Here is a 16,768-nt window from a genome sequence, read left to right on the forward strand (position 1 = left end):
GTTTAAATGAGAAGTCAGAATGTGACTTTTTCATCTTTTATTAATTGATTGTCAGAATAATCGATTAACTGACAAATTAAGAGCTACAACCGAACAATTTATCTACTGAAAATGTAATGAAGATCTCAAAATATAAATTATATTTTAATTTTCTTAGCTTGTGAAATATTTTGTAACAACAGGAGCAAAGGCGCCTCTTACTGTTGCCTTGCCTAGATCTATGTCTAACAGACCTAGGTCTATGTATAATAGAAACCATCACACTGTGTGACTATGTAGATAAATCAAACACTGACTCACGCCGTTTATCAACCCACACATTTTTTGTTTCAACTACAGTGAAAACATTTTTATAAATTATATAACAACATAAAATACAATTAGATCTTTGGGTTTACTCACATAAAGTATAATTTTCCCTCCTTTAATACCATGATAATCAAAAATATGAACCTTCTGGTGAACGTCATGCAGCTTCCTGCAGTGATCGGGTCTGTTGCTACCAAACTGTCAGAGTCGGTTACGATATCAGGCTGATATACGATAACCTCTCTGTTCCAGCATGAACTCACTCCCTGCGCCCCAAATAGCCTGTTAATGTGAGCTCGGTGTTACAGTTGGGCTGAACTTTGACCTCATGTTCAACGCCACGCCGAGACGCTTTCCAGAGAGCAGATGGCAGCCGGCGGCGGCGCCGAGCCCGACCCAGTAGAATCCTGAATAATTTATGACACAGTGGACCGTTCTCTGGACGGAGAGTTTCCTGGATTTACAGAACATATGAGATTAAATTAGAAAGAATAAAACTCATTCCTAGGCCTGTCACAATCTCGCAGGATAAAATAATAATTCTGCCATTATTACCGTTATATTACTTGAAAATGGTCTCAAAATAACAATATTATCATTTATCGTAATAACTTCTGGGGCCGTTTATTGTCAAGCAGCATTTGTTATTGTGAGAGGTCTAATTAGTTCAGATAGTAAAGGATGAATCTGTAGAGAAAATCAAATCACAGATGTAAAACACCTGTCTGTGTTTCCAAAATAAAAGTCAGTGGGATTTACAAAGAGCTTGTATGACCGGCAATTAGCCGAAGACCAAAGGCTCAAAGTGGTTTTGTTATGCCCTTGATGTCAAAGCGAGCGCCGCCGCGCCGTCACACAAACGGACTCCACACATGCTCAGCCTTGACCTCGCCGGGTTTCATACAGAAATAGACTTTAGGGACTTTGAGGAATCCGTTTCCCTCCAGGACGGATTCACAGTCTCGCTCTGGTCTACGACGGCATGACAGGCCGAGGATCATGTGTTGAAAGTTTAGTTTGGAAATGTGTGGAGGAAGCTGGAGAGCAGCCTGTGTGAGGTTCTGACTAAAGCTGTGTTACTCTGATATACAGGCCAATCACTGAGTGGTTCATTCTTCAAATTATGTAGAAATTTTTCACATTTTCTGGTCAGCATTTTGGCAGAATAAAGGATTTTCTATACTGTTATAAGTAACTTAAAGTGTATTTTTTTTATCAAAAGGAATATAAATCTATTATTCTTTTAATGGATGCACGATATATCGGTATTAACATCGATACCGGCCAATATTATGTTTTTAAGATATCGGTATTGCTCTATTTTATGGCAGCTGTTTCTTATCCCCAAGTTCTCGAGGTTTTGATGCATCAAAAATGTGATTAATTTCTAATAGTATAATAAATAATGATAAACAGCGTTTTGATATAATTCACCAGTGTTGGTCTTTGTGTTTGGGACATTTGGGAAATGAATATCTTCCAAAACGGTTAAATCAACCTTGTGATTAACACACACATCCTATTGAACAGCACAGATATCTGAAACTTCCTTCATGGACACCGACTCCCTGCCTGACATCACATCAGGGAACGATGGAAAGAATCTGTCAAGAGAGTCCCACGAAGACAAACCCCCCAGGGAGCATTCATTAGCCCATCTTTGCTCGTCCCACAGAAAAATAGAACCAGACACATCATGTAATGGAAAAGGCCTTGCGTTAGTGTCTGTGTGTGACCTCTTCCTGTAGTGCTGAGTCAATATTTCAGAGGAAGTGGGACCCCAGGAGACGCTCCACTACCACTTGAGAGTCTATCGACTCCTTCACAGCAGACACGAATTAACAGACAAACAAACTTTGTGGAGAAACTTTATCTAAACACAGACTGATCACTCAGTCACCTCTGACCTGCGTGAGAAGATTCTGTCTGCGCTGATCTTCTGACGCAATATTCATTTACCACAAAACATGATTCAAATGAACAGATCTGTACACAACTGACACCTGAACAGAAACACACACAGTTTGTCCTGAATCTGAACCGTCAGAGGGTTTACCTTAAACAACAAGATGCTCAGGAAGCTTGTCTATGTGGAAACCAGAACCAAACCAGGAGAAGCAGCTTTCAGCATCTATGCAATACAAATTTGGAACAAATTTCCAGAAAACTGTAAAACAGCTGAAACACTGACTTCTTTTAAATCTCGACTAAAAGCCCACCTGTTTAGAATTGTATTTGAAATGTAATCAATTACAAATTTATTGATGGAACTTGACTTAATGTCGTGTTTTGATTGTTGATTCTATGTTGCTTTGTGTTTCTGTTTGTAATGATGTAAAGCACTTTGAAATGCCTTGCTGCTGAAATGTGCTATACAAATAAAATTTGGTTGATTGATTGATTTCAAGTAACATAATGGTAATAGGATAATAATTCACGAAGACATTCAATCTTAAAGACATTTTAAATATCCAAACAACATAAAAACAAAACAACAAATAAAATGAATTATAAAGTCTCTGTAAACAAAACTGTCCTGCAAAAAAGCATCTAGTTGAGACCAAAACACCTGGCAGACTTTTATCATCCAATTTTTGGTAGAAAGAGAAAAACAATGAATTGAATCACTGGCGTTACACACATGTGTGTTTTGTTTGCTGTTTTGAGTTTGGCATAAAGATGTGGCAAGAAATCATCTGGTGACCAAAGTAGGATGATTTTTAGTTTTATCTGTGTGACCTGTGACCTCCCAGTCTGAAACTGAAAAATCTGATAATTTTCCCAATCAGTGAATGCACCAGAGTCCTAACAGCTTGCTCCAACAGCAACAGTCTTTGGTGTGGAAAATTTTAATGGCGACAAAAGACATTAGCAATTGTCAATAGTACTAGTGAAATGTTCAAGAGGTTTCTACAGTTTTTCGTTTCCGCCGTCACTAATGCAAAGTTTCTGTAAAAACAGTCAAAAAACATTGAGTTTAAGTGACACCAACTCCCACCAGCAGGTGGCAGAATATCTTGCTCCTAATACTGCTCCCTCCACTTTACTTGATATCAAGCTATTGTCCATGATCAATAATCTATCTATAAATTATTTTGTCAATATTTTTTTTTTGTTTTAAAATAAATCTAACCATGTAGAGCAATCATTTCTCTCTCACACAGTGTGACGTCGCCTCTTCTCCTAGCATAAGTAATGAATCAATATCTTAAACACGATTCTTATTTTCTAACTGAAGCTTCAATCTGCTCAAATGGGTCAAAGCTTTACAAAAACTTCACACAAAACTCTACATCTGTGCATCTCTATAAATATACATTTGTCCAGTAGGGTGGCGCCATACCTAGAACTGACATAATTGTGAAACTTTAGCTCAACGTTGAAGTTGGTTAGCCTGCATTTTGTAACTTTTTCGTCTTATTCTTGCAATATTGCAACCATTTCAATGTCTGACAGCTCTGCTGTCTGATCTTCAATCTAATTATTCTGATTGATTTTAATCCTGTTACAACAGTATCTTGTATTTGCAGGTTGGAAAAGCCTTTCAGAAAGCATCACATGAACTGAACTTTAAACTCTTCTTTTAAGGAAAATATAAAGGAAAAGGGAGTGAATTTAATATGTACCTTCTAGAGTTAGAGATTTATTTTCTCTCTCAAAAAAGAAAGAAATGAAAAACAAAGATTGCAGAATAGCAGCTCCAACTAAAAACAGGAAGTGAGAATCAAACCGACCTTTATCGGAAATGTTAAACTCAGCTTCTCCTTTTCTTTCTGCAGCACTTCCATTATATTACAAGCAAATGAACAATAAAACTATTCACTGACACACTGCAAGTCAGTGAATAGTTTTCTGTGTGAGGCAGCATCGTGTTTCCTCCAGGAACTGTCAGCCACTGGTCTGCACACACACAGACAACTTCCCGGCAGGTGATTTGACCTTGCAGTTAGGTTTCTCTGCCCTCTGGCTTTTCCATCACCAGCCAGTAAGCCGGCCTGTTTGTTGACACAAAACATCCACAACAAAGCTGCGAGGGGGAGAGCGATGAGTCTTTACAGAAGAGGAATGCCTCTCCTGCTGCCCACGGAGCAAAAAAACACAACCGGTCGGCTGCGTATCAGCAGCAATGACCGGCGGTTTCAAAACAAGCCTGCTGTGAGGGAAAGAAACAAAACCATGCAGCTGCAAAAACGCTCCTGTTGCGCTCACACACACACAGACAGTTGTGTAATAACCGAGCTGAGATATGAGGGCCTGCTGTGTGGGACAGGTCAAGCTCTTTAAACACGTTTTTCCAGTTAAAACCGGAGCTGCGTGCACCCAGGTCTGCTGTGATCCCGAGACGCGGCGCCGCAGATGAATTGGATCACAAACCGCCTCACTGTATTTCACGCCAACATCCTCAGCAGCTCCTGCTGCAGAGGCGGCTAAATGCTAAAGGTGCAGGCTGAGTTCTGCTTCTCCGCAGCGCAGGACGAAACTCAGAATCAAAGCAAATGTGTTGGCGCTGGAAAATTTGTTTGAGGTGGAAAACAAGGAAAAATATCTGTTCAAGTGTGGGGGTCAAAAGGTCAGCTGCTGCCCAAAATGAAAGAGTTTTATGCAAACTGGTAGTTTCTGCAGAACTTAAAGAACAGATTGGAACAAAAATCAATAAAAAATTTGTACTCTGCTAAATAAGTAACAGTGAAATAAATGTTAATATTGTTATTGGTAGTATTTGTATAAATCATAGTGTAGTGTCTTCTTGATCAAATAATCTCTGTCAGGGATAAATTACAGCCTGAACAATCTGACCTGAAAGGACACTGACTGTACGCAGCTTTAATTAGCTTTATGATATTCAAAGTTCAGAACACTTCATGCCCTGATAAGGCTCTTATTGTGAAGGTTTGCTGTACTGCAGCTATAATTAGAGGCATACATCATCATATTATTTTGGTGGCTCTGCTGAGTGTCATCAGACTGTTATGGTGATGCTAGCAGTCAAATCAATCAGTTAAACAGATAAACCTGACCATCCAGCTAAATGTCGGCTAGCTCACCATTAGCTGCTAGGAAGCCATTAGCCGGTAATTTCCATCTGCATTTATTTAAGATATAACATCTCCAGAAAGCTTCTGTAAAGTCCAAAGAGCAGCTACATGTACCACTTCGAGGTGTTGGCTGGTTTAAAAGCTGCAACTTTTATAGAAATTTTGTTTTAACATATTTGTTGAAATATCAAGATCGATATCAGGTGATGTTTGTCTATTTCTATCACATACTATCAGTCTGATAAGTAAAAATGGGACGACATTAACAACCGATGTTTGTTTCCAACTTGCTGCTGTTTGTGTTTAGCCCTCACCCGTTCAGGCAGAATTACTCAGTTTAGATCTCACTACCATCTACATGAGGTTGCAGCCTAATGAGTAAGCAAAAATATGAAGAGAGTGTTTTTGTGACAAATTTCTGCTGAGCTGCTCTTTCCTCATGCTGACAAACATTATTGCGGCAAGGGGTCTAGATTTGGCAACTTAAATGAAGATGAGTGCAAAAAGACTCACCATGTTAAAGTGTTGAGTATGTTGAATGTGAGGAAATAAAAGCACAAGACGTCCAATAGGAGAACTGAGTAAGAAGCAAATTGCATCAACAGCAAAACTCCAATTGCTTCAGTAAAGGACTAAAATTAATGACATTTACAGTTAGAGTAAGGCAGCAAAGGCTCAGAATATCATTTAAAAAATATTAATTAAAGTACAAATACTGTAATAAGAATATGAATGTGAGTGATTGTTTTTATTTGGTTTAAATAACTAACACGCCAGTGGAAGATTGGCCCCGCCCCCAGAACATTTTTTAATTAAAAAGTGGGCGGAGTCAATAGACTCAACTTCTTTTTGCCAATAAGCGACAAATCTCTCGACTATTTTCAAATTTACTGAAAAATGTCACAATTTGAACAGAAAAAGAAAAACCTCAACAACTAACTTCCACCGCTTATCTGCCAAAAAGTTGATTTTGCGGTTTAGTTACTCATTAAATTCTTTAGCGTTTTAAACCTTTTACATAACTAAAGAAAAAATACCTGCAAATGCACATTCTGACAAATATGACGACTATAAAATGTTTAACAGCCTGAAAGCAGAAACAAAATAGCAAAAATATTTAATAAACATTTATAATAAGGCTCTAATAATTGTGCTTTGATGATCAAATGCAGTGAAATCTCACCATCTTTAAGCTTAAGTTACTAAATGAAGCCATTACGTCTGTTGCAATAAGCAATAAAGCAATTAATTGGATGATAAACTAAAACGATCTCAATAATTTCCATTTGTATGATTTATCTTTTCTCTTTTTCTACCAAACACTGGATGATAAAGTCTTTTGTCTGGTGTTTTGGTCTCAACTAAGTTTTTTTAAGGATAATTTTGTTTACAGTCTTCATATTTCATTTTATTTGTTATTTCTGATGTTTTTATTTACTTTAAATATTTAAAATATCTTCCGGTCCCAGTGTTATTTGATCTTTGAGAATGCGTTTTGCATTATTTAGGCGTTACCATTACATTACTTGAAATTGGTCTCAAATCAACAATATTATTGTTTATCGCAATAATTTCTGGGACAATTTATTGTCCAGCAAAATGTGCCATCATGACAGGCCAAGCAGCTCTCCGTACTCATTAGGTTGTCAAAGTGAGACTCACAGCAACGGTAACAACAGAGGTTTTATTTTCCGAGCCTTAAAGTTCAGACGCTGAAGAGAGAAACGCCATCTAACAAAAGTAAGAGTAAATTAATGAGGTTTACTGTCTGTTTATTGTCTCTGCAGAACCCCTGAATGTCGACAGACCCGTAGAAATATACCTGCCTGCAGCAGCACGCCAGGTGCTCTGCAACTCCTGCATGCAGCCGTGATCCAGCTCACCTGCAGCAGACGCATGAATTTCTCCCTCAGCATGCTACTAGATTCTCTAGAGTCAAAGTCATAGTGTTACGGGAATAAAGTCGTACAGCAAAAAGTCTAAATAAAGCAAGAAAAAAAGTCACAACATTACAGGAATGAAGTACTAATTTTATAAGCCCAAAACAAAAAATCTTAAATTAAAATGAAAAATGTTGGCATAGGACATATTTAATCTTTTAACACCTCTGCATCAAATTATTGTCAATAGAAGGACTTTGGGGTGACTGACTGAGTCCGTTTCACAGAAAGACGAGCTGTTCGTGCCACATCTCCATAACTGTGTCAAACAACTTTCTTCTGGTTTTATTCAAGGCTATTATAGTTAACTAAAACTAACAAAATAAAACTGAAATTGAGAAATTATTTTTGTTAAGTAATTAATGGGGAAAAACTAACTGGAATTATATCATGAGTTCATAAAAACTAACTAAGATATACTGTAGATATCCAAACCTTCATTTTTGTGTTTATGAATCTGTTTATTAGCCTTTCAAATTGATGTAGAACAATTATTTTTTTGCCTCCACACAAGTAATTTACATCAACTGTCGGCAAACTACAGTCATTTGGTTGTTTTTTTTAAACAATTTCTGAATACTGAATAAACTTTTGGAAAATTGCATCTTCTGTTGAGTATTAATTACCCAATCGATGTGAACATGATCCAAACACAAAAATTACCCAAAGTATAAAATAATTAAAACTACTACCACTAAACTGAAACTAAACTATATTTAACAAAATGTCACAACAATATTAAACTAAAATGTAATGAGGACCCCAAATTATAACCCTGGTGATGTTGCGTCTTTATTCCATTAAGATCACGAGTTTATTCTAGTAATTTAAAAAAATCTCTTTGTCTGATCCTACAGTCTGTAGGTGTGTGTCAGTGTAGCTGTATACGTCTGCACCTGTTACAAAACACAAAAGGTCATGAGGTTAGCAGGCCAGAACATGTGACTGAGATCAGATCTTTAGGCGTCTTAAATAAATATGTCACTGTGAAGCAAAGGGAGAAAAAAAGACAAGATGTTAGGAAGATGTAAAAATGTGAGTAACTCAAGTCTGCATGAACCACAGTGACTTAAATGAAAGGAGAGAAATCTTTGTGTGTGTGTGGACACCAACATGCAAGGAAAATTTGACATTAAAATGTTTGCAGAGGGAAATAAAGGCTGCCAGTCATCCAGGGACACTTTGCATGCTGTGTATTAATTCTTAGAGTTTTTCCTAAACTTGTTCTTTTCATACTATTCAAGTGAAAATATATATTTTTTTTCTTTAGGGAGACTATAAGTACTAATTATCATATGTGGTAAAAACATTAAAGTTTTTTAAAACACCATTTACACCACTGTTATATAGGTAAAGTGTTAAAACAAATTTAATCTCAAAGTTTTAGAAAAGCCTATCCTGTAATTTAATACATTTATTCAGAAAAACAAAATCCATACAATAAATCATACAAAACCAAAAATGACTGACTACAGGCTCCACTAACAATTCCTATCTAAATAAATTTAACTGCACCTGTTTATTACCATTCTACTTTTACATTTGGTCAAAGTTTTTGAGCAGATTGGAGTAGTTTTGTTATTTTGCTGGACATTTGTTCATAATTTCTTTTGATTGAGTCAAATGTCTGAACAATTATTCCCTCTGGTCCTTTTTTTATTTTTTCACTTTCAGACACTTGTTATGATGCATAATTGTGGCAACATTTAACCTTATCAAAGCCTCATCAGTGTCAGGATGGTTTAAACAACTACAGTCGGCTGAATGAGAACTAACACATCATTTTTAAGAAAATTATCACTCCACAAATATGTTTGTATCAAACCACAGGATTCACACAGTGAGTGACCAGAACAGGAGTCTGCTGGCTCGGGTTCCCAAACCCGGATAAAATGCCTTGACAACCACAAACAAAACGGAGGCTGAGTCATTTCCTCAAAGGCTTGAAAGCGTTCGAGTAAAAAGTGCTTCGTCTCATACTAAACTTGCTTATCCACTCAAAAGTCAATCTGTCCAATCAATAGAACATAAATAAAACTGAAACTGAGATACTTCACAGGGTTTCCCCCTGAAAACGTCCTAAGTCCAGTGCTGGGTTGGCAAGGCGGTCATCCAGCGAATTACCAAACAAAATGTTTAAAGTTGACTGGAAATTTGAAAATATTGCTAGGTAATTACATATTAAAGGAAGAAATTATTTACAAAACCTAAACACCGACAACAAAGTCTTAAAAAGGACAAACCTAAAAAATGGCACTATTAAAATAAATATTAACTTGTTGCACCTGAGTTGTTTCATCCTACAGTGTCTTTTTTTATCTTTTACCCAAGACTTGTCACTTTATTTGCTGAAGTTGTTGGCGTGTAGAACAACTAAATCCAGTTAGTTGTGTGTTTATAAAACTAACTAAAACATACTGAAATTATAGATATAATATCTTTCACTTTTGTGTTTAATCTATTTAACTGCTGTGAAATACATTTTCAGCAGTTTGCAACAGCTTCAGTCTCCATAAGTTACGGCACTTCACTTATGCTAGTCTGCAAAAGTTGAGAGAAAACGCCAGAGTCAGTTCAACAATAATTAAAAGCATTTTTAGAAAATTGGATCTTCAAGTATTCATTACCCAATCGATGTGTACATAATCACAATAACATACTCTAGCCTTTTTGAATTCTGTACCTAAAAAAACTTAAGTATGAAAAAACAAGAACTACTACTATAACAAATAAAAAACTAAAACTAAACTAATAACTAATAAAAAAGACTTGCAAAGACTAATTAAAACTATCAACCGTTTATCCAAAGAGACTCTTTAACATGTAACACTGTTAATGATGTACATAAAAAACCTATAATAAATAAACAAACACTTAGTCTGGTGGGGACAGAAGTAAAACCTGGTGGCCCGCCAGGCTTAAATTACTCATACTCATTTAACCCAAATAACGTTTAATTTACCCACAGAAAAATAAAGTTGCTTTATCAAATAGAGGCTTTGATGTCGGAGCAGTATAACTCAGAAGCGGAGGCTTCGTCATGTGACTGTTGACAGAGTTCCTCGTGCCTCCAGGACCTTCATGCTTCACTTGTCGTTGTGTACCTTTTGAATTTACGCCTCATGTTTCATATCCATAAAACCTCAAATGTTATAACGGTAAACACTCGTTTACCGTTTAAGCTGTCAATCAGCTTAAACAAATAATACTTATAACTTATAGGTTTACTTTCAGAATTTCCAGTGAGTGGAAAATCTTGCGCCATAAGCATGAGCTCACTCCTCCGTCCTTTGAAAAGGTAAACGGGAAACAAAACGCAGAGAAATCACAGCTGCGCATTGTACAAATTTACGAGGTAAAACCGTAAATCTGACATAACTGGAGCGCTGGACCATAAGGAGCTGTATGTGTGCACACACTGACGCCGCTGGATGCCTTCACTGTGGTAACCGATGCCAAGCAGCAGGTGAGAGGAACTTGAGATGCAGGCGGGGAGTCGGGTCACAGCAGGAGGCGAGTTCCTCTGTAGAATCACATCTATCCACTGACCGCAGCGCTACGGGTAAGAATAACATTCAGCAGCATCTCTGGCTTAAAGTTCTCAGTGACGCTCAAATCAAGATGGAGATTTTCAAATTTACTGGTTGATGTTCTGCTGAGATGATTTCAAAATGAAATGTTGCTCAAAACTAAAACTGATCAGTTAACAGGAGATCTGTTAGCAGATAAGAAAATGTTTGCTGCATGTTGACTTGCAGCAAACTGATAAGATCTGTTCTTACGTGAACCACAGCAAACCATCACTCCCAGCAGTGACTTTAACAGTCCGCCATGAAGCCTCCCTTTGCTGCCAAGTCTTCAGCCTTCCAGTTAAAACGAGCATGAACGTTCCTCATTTAACACTTTATCAATCTGGAGATCTAAAAGTAGGATTCTGAAGCAAGCCTGCAGCTCCAAATTCCATAAATATGGATCATTTACTATAAATATATTGATTGTAGGGTGGTTATCGAAATAAAGTTACACCAAAGTTTTAAATAGATGTATGGAGCATAGATTACCGTGTTTCCACTCCTCGACATGCTGCTGAGCAGCACAAGGCTCTGTCTGAGGACCTGTTCTCTTGTTGACCATATTTAACAATTCTATGCATTTTTAGTTTAATAACAAGGTATTCTCTAATCCCACTAATCTAATAAACATACTCACAGCTCTACTGAGAGGTCAGCTCTCCATCCAAGTTTTTCTTGACTGATTTTGCATTAGGGCTGCACAGTGGCGCAGTTGGTAGCACTGTTGCCTTGCAGCAAGAAGGTCCTGGGTTCGATTCCCGGCCGGGGTCTTTCTGCATGGAGTTTGCATGTTCTCCCTGTGCATGCGTGGGTTCTTTCCGGGTACTCTGGCTTCCTCCCACAGTCCAAAAACATGACTGTCAGGTCAATTGGTTTCTCTAAATTCTCCCTAGGTGTGAGTGTGTGTGTGAATGGTTGTTTGTCCTGTATGTCTCTGTGTTGCCCTGCGACAGACTGGCGACCTGTCCGGGGTGTACCCCGCCTCTCGCCTGGAACGTAGCTGGAGATAGGCACCAGCAACCCTCCCGACCCCATTAGGGACAAGGGTGAACAGAAAATGGATGGATGGATGGATGGATTTTGCATTAAAAGTCTCCTTTAATGACATATTAACGTCAAAATTACGTTTCAATTAAATTTACCAACAGCAAATGGTTGTGCAGAATATTGCTAAACGCATTGAAGATCATATAAAGATATGATTCTTCTTGTAAAAGAAGTGAGGCACTGGGAATTGACACAAAGCAACTGCGTATTAATATTACAGCAACTTATCTTCTGCAGGCAGATTTATCAGTGTTTATATAGAGAGACTGCAGCTTGTTACCAAAGCCTCCCACCTTCCTGGCCGAGCCCTCCTAGACGAGCTGCAGAGCTTTTCTTTTGCCAAATGTCACGCAGCACCATGCGTCGCTACAACAGCTCTAAACCTGATTTATGTCTGTTAATTAGGGACCTGAGACAAACAGAAACAACAGCGCATGAGAAGCAGACACAGATGCTTTGGTAAATGCATACAGCCGCTTCCTTTATAACCACGTCTTGAATTAAGTCAAGCTTTTTGTGCCAACACACAGACATGACACCAAAGCCTCCTGGGGAGATTTTATGTCACACTGAGACCAAAGATTGGATGCAAAAAAACAAAAAGTTAATTTATGTAACCTGTGAAACCCGTCAAGCTGTTTTAAATAGTTTTAAATCTGTCTCCACACAGCTTTTGGTGAAAACAGCAACATTTTTTTGGGATAATGACTGTTTATACTTCAAACAGACCTTCTGTTTAGTAATCCTCCCAGTTCAATTACTAAACACCTCAATACATTTCCTTCATGTTTCAGAGGCGGTCTCCAAACTCAGGGCTTCATGTTCGTACCCAGCAGTTACCATTTCCTGAGGTTGACTCATTACAGACTCGGTTCATCACTTATTCCTAAAATCAACCATAAACTGCTGCTGGACTGGAGAAACACAATGTATTACTAATTAAGTTGCTGTCTGATCTACATGCAGAGAGTACAAGAACAGTACTGTTCAAAAGTCTTGAGTCAGCACTTCTAACTTATCTTTCACAACCAATAAACCAGTTACTGATCAATATTTTGGGGGGTTTTCAGGGTCTTGCTACGTTTTTCTTGGTTCAGTGTTTTACCATGTTTGAGGAATATTTTTATTAGCTTTTTTGCTACATTATTATCCCTCATTCAGGCAAAAAGGCTCCTGATCTTAAAGAATGGAGCACATGAGTGTAGGGTTGAAATGTTGATGCATTATTTTCACTTAATTAATTACATAGATGTTGATGAATTAAAAATTGTAACGCTATTAATTGCATTTTTTATTTTTTCCTTTTTTTAAAAAATACAAATATATTTTCTGGTTCGACCGTAAATCTGACGCACAAGTTACATCCAAGCTAATTTCTGCTGCTAAACACAATCTGACGGGACGCTGGAAAAGACTACTGTTGTATTGAAGTTGTGCTAAAAGCAGTGAGTTTATCAGCAGAGCTATTCAAGGCTAAAATAGCATCTCAATGCTAACATGTAGCAGCTAATGCTAACACTTTGCACCAATCTGATGGGTGAATAATCCGAATTACAGATTAAAATCTATAAATATTTTTGTTACTGGACTCATGTCTATTCAAAAAGGGTGTTTGAATTGAAAATGTTGCTTATTTTATCAATATATGGTTTTCCATTAATTAATTACAGACTTTGCAGTTAACTTGAAAAATTTTAATCTAGTCCAACAATCACTTTAGACAAATTTAGCTTTAGTCAAAAAGGCAAAATTTTTCCCAATTTAGAAAATTTTTAAAAGACTTTCTGCTGAACTGGTGATCAAGATCACTGTAATATAAAAACAGAATAGTTTTAAATTTTGCACAAGCTTTAAACGAGACGAAGCAGATATTATCTGAATCCTAAACAATAAGCCTCCTTCAGGCATAACATTATGACCAGCAGGTCCTCCTGACAGGTCTGGGCTGTTCTGTTTGTTTCGACATGTTTCTGTTAAAACCAGCTTTGCCTTCTGACTTTGTGATTTAGATTTTGACTGATAAATTTCATTTTTCCTAATGACAATAACAAACAAATGAAGGAAAAAATTATTTTAGTTATCAATTAATCTCTTGATAATTCTTTCAGTTAATCAGACACAATATTAGAGATACAATAAAAGATGCAAATAAGCAAATAATTCAATTCCTTTTTTGAATAACATAAAAAATTTTATTGTCCAAAATGTAAAAACGTAGTATTCCTTTAGTGAACATCGGATTATTTGTAGCAGCTAAAAAATATTTCTCACACGGGAAAAGCTCAGCATTTCTGCTTGACTGAACATCAGCACAGTGTAGGGCTGAGCTGGTGATTATTTTTTGGATTAACTGATTAATAACTGGAAACAAAAGGTGAGCTATGAGTATTTTTGAGCTGCAGATGCATCATTTGCTACAAATTATCAGGCGTTCACAAAAGAAAAGCTGTTATTGCATTTTAGTCCATAAAATTTACATTTTCTTATTGAAAATGTTTTTTATTCATTTCTAATATTGCATAAAAAGCGGTTGAGTGAAAAACCGGCAGATTAATCCGATTAATCGCCAGAATAATCGATAACTACAATAAACTCAGCACTAGATATAATTGGTGTTAGTTGCATCAGCTGTCAGTAAATAATGAGATAGTTTTGTGTTTTTTATGTTAGTTTCAGTTAAAGGTTCTACAAAAATGTCAGTTTTGTTATTTTAAATTGGAATTGAATCATTTGTTTATTTGGATTTTTATGTATTTCTGATATTGTATCAAAAAAGGTTTAAAGATTGATTGAAAAACCTGCATATTAATCCAATTAATGGACTATTGCAGTCATAGATATAATTAGTGTCAATCACTTCACCTGGCAGTTTATAGGGAATCTTAATCTTAATCCATCTTAATTTGGGGGGAAAGTTCTCCAAAAATGTTGTTTATTTTGATTTCTCATATATTTCTAATGTATAAAAACCAGTTTAAGGGATTGAATGAAAAATCTGAACATTACTCCGAATAATTGTGAAAAGATAGCATAGTTGCAGCCTAAAATAGTTATTGTTAACCACCTGACCTGTCAGTGGATAATGAGTTAGTTTCTTGTTCTCCATCTTAATGTGGGGAAACAACAACATCAGATTTCCACAAACCTTTCTTAAACTCCTCCAACATGGCGTCCAGCTTGGTGTCATGGAAGACGAAGTGGACCGAGTGGTTGTAGAACTTGGTGATGGTCTTCAGGGTGGTGCAGTCGTCCGGGTCCACGAAGGCCAGGTCTTTGACGAAGAGGATGTCCACGATGTTGGACTGCTCGTGCTCGTAGACGGGTATTCGCGTGTATCCGCTCTCCATGATCTCCGACATGGTGTTGAAGTCCAGCACCGCGTCGCTGCTGATCATGAAGCAGTTGCCCAGAGGCGTCATGATGTCCTCCACCGTTTTGGTCCGGAGCTCCAGCGCGCCTTGGATCATGTTGAGCTCCTCTTTCACCAGGTCGTTGTAGGGTTCGGTTACTTTCAGCATTTCCACCAGCTTCTCCCGGTTATATACAGTTCCGATCTCCTGGCCCAAAACGCAGTCCAGGATCTTGCTGATGGGCCAAGACAAGGGGAAGGTGAGCAGCATGAAGAGCTTGGTGAGCAGGATGGTGTTGGCACCCACTGCCAGGCCGTGTCTGGAGCACAGCGCCTGGGGCACGATCTCTCCAAAGATCACGATGCCGACGGTGGAGGCGACCACAGCTCCGAGTCCGGACTTGGTGAGGTCGTCCAGGAGGATAGTGAGGGTAGTGTTCACCAGGACGTTCCCGAGCAGCAGCGAGCACAGCAGGTAGTTGCCCTTCCTGCGGATGGGCTCGATCCTCCGGGCATACTTCTTCTCCTTGTCCGTGCCGCAGCTTTGCACGATGCGGAGCTCCATGGGGTCCAGCGCCATCAGCCCCAGGTTGAGCCCGCTGAACATCCCGGACAGCACCAACAGGCAGCAGATGAGGATCACCTCCAGCCAAAGGGGCAGCAGGGACGTGCTCTCCTCCTCCACCACCAGAACTCTTAACTCCTTCTCTTCCAGAAGAAACCATTTGTTCTCCTGGGGGTCGAGGATGCACAATCCGAACACTTTCTTATCTTCGTTTTTTCGAAGCTTATTCACGGTGATGTTGACAACCCCGGCGTTGTTACGGTAGTTTACCTGCATGCGCCCTTTCACTAACATACCATTCGAGTGTTCGGGACAAGTCCTGTTAAGAGACCGGTGCTCGACTTCATCAAGTTCGGCGAACCTGATGAGCTCCGAGCTGTTGGGTAACAAGTGGGTACCGTAGAACCTGAAGAGGTTCTGGCTGCCCTCGGTCACCTGAATCATCCCGTCATTGGTCATCCCGGCCGGCTTGTCGCTCTTCTCCAGCCGCATCCCAAATATCTGAGTGCCGCCCTTGGACTCCCGAGTCGCTGCCTCGGCCTCCCTTCCCGCCAACACGCACAAAAACACGAATAAAGTCAGAGGAAAGCCCAGTCCACTCGAGTCTGTCGCCATGTTTGTTTCACTCTATGCCAACGTCCGACCTGACGTCAACTACTCCTTTCCTGGGGCCAGCCCACTAGTTAGCATAATCACACACAGCCAATCAGCGAACGATACGTCACGAGAAAACTTTGCTCGAGCTCCCTATAGTAAGCTGTTTTACCATAAAATCGGCTTACTTACCCTCCAGTTATAAGGAATAGGTTTATTTCGACATATTAGTTCATTGAGATATTTCTAATTACAATTTGACGACATTTGTGAAGACAATTGTGAAGTATAAGTTTTTCCATTTATAAAATATGTTTTGAATCATGTATAATTTTCTTTCTACTTCTCAACTGTAC

At 38.4% G+C, this 16,768-nt stretch overlaps 1 protein-coding gene across 4 annotated transcripts in view; it reads right to left on the reverse strand.

Annotated features, from left to right (window-relative positions):
- The window catches only part of LOC114154864 (metal transporter CNNM4), a 42,179-nt gene extending 25,708 nt beyond the window's left edge, over window positions 1-16,471 (reverse strand). The window contains exon 1 of one of the 4 annotated variants that reach the window (XM_028034310.1): window positions 15,050-16,469. In XM_028034310.1, the coding sequence (XP_027890111.1) occupies window positions 15,050-16,433 (1,384 nt within the window). In that variant the 5' untranslated portion in view covers window positions 16,434-16,469. Of the gene's footprint in view, window positions 1-15,049 lie in introns of all 4 variants that reach the window. The other 3 variants (XM_028034311.1, XM_028034312.1, XM_028034313.1) reach the window with 3 other exon arrangements.
- Between the last annotated feature and the right edge of the window lie 297 nt (window positions 16,472-16,768).

Source organism: Xiphophorus couchianus, chromosome 12 (genome assembly GCF_001444195.1).
Source record: "Xiphophorus couchianus chromosome 12, X_couchianus-1.0, whole genome shotgun sequence".
Lineage (NCBI taxonomy): Eukaryota > Metazoa > Chordata > Actinopteri > Cyprinodontiformes > Poeciliidae > Xiphophorus > Xiphophorus couchianus.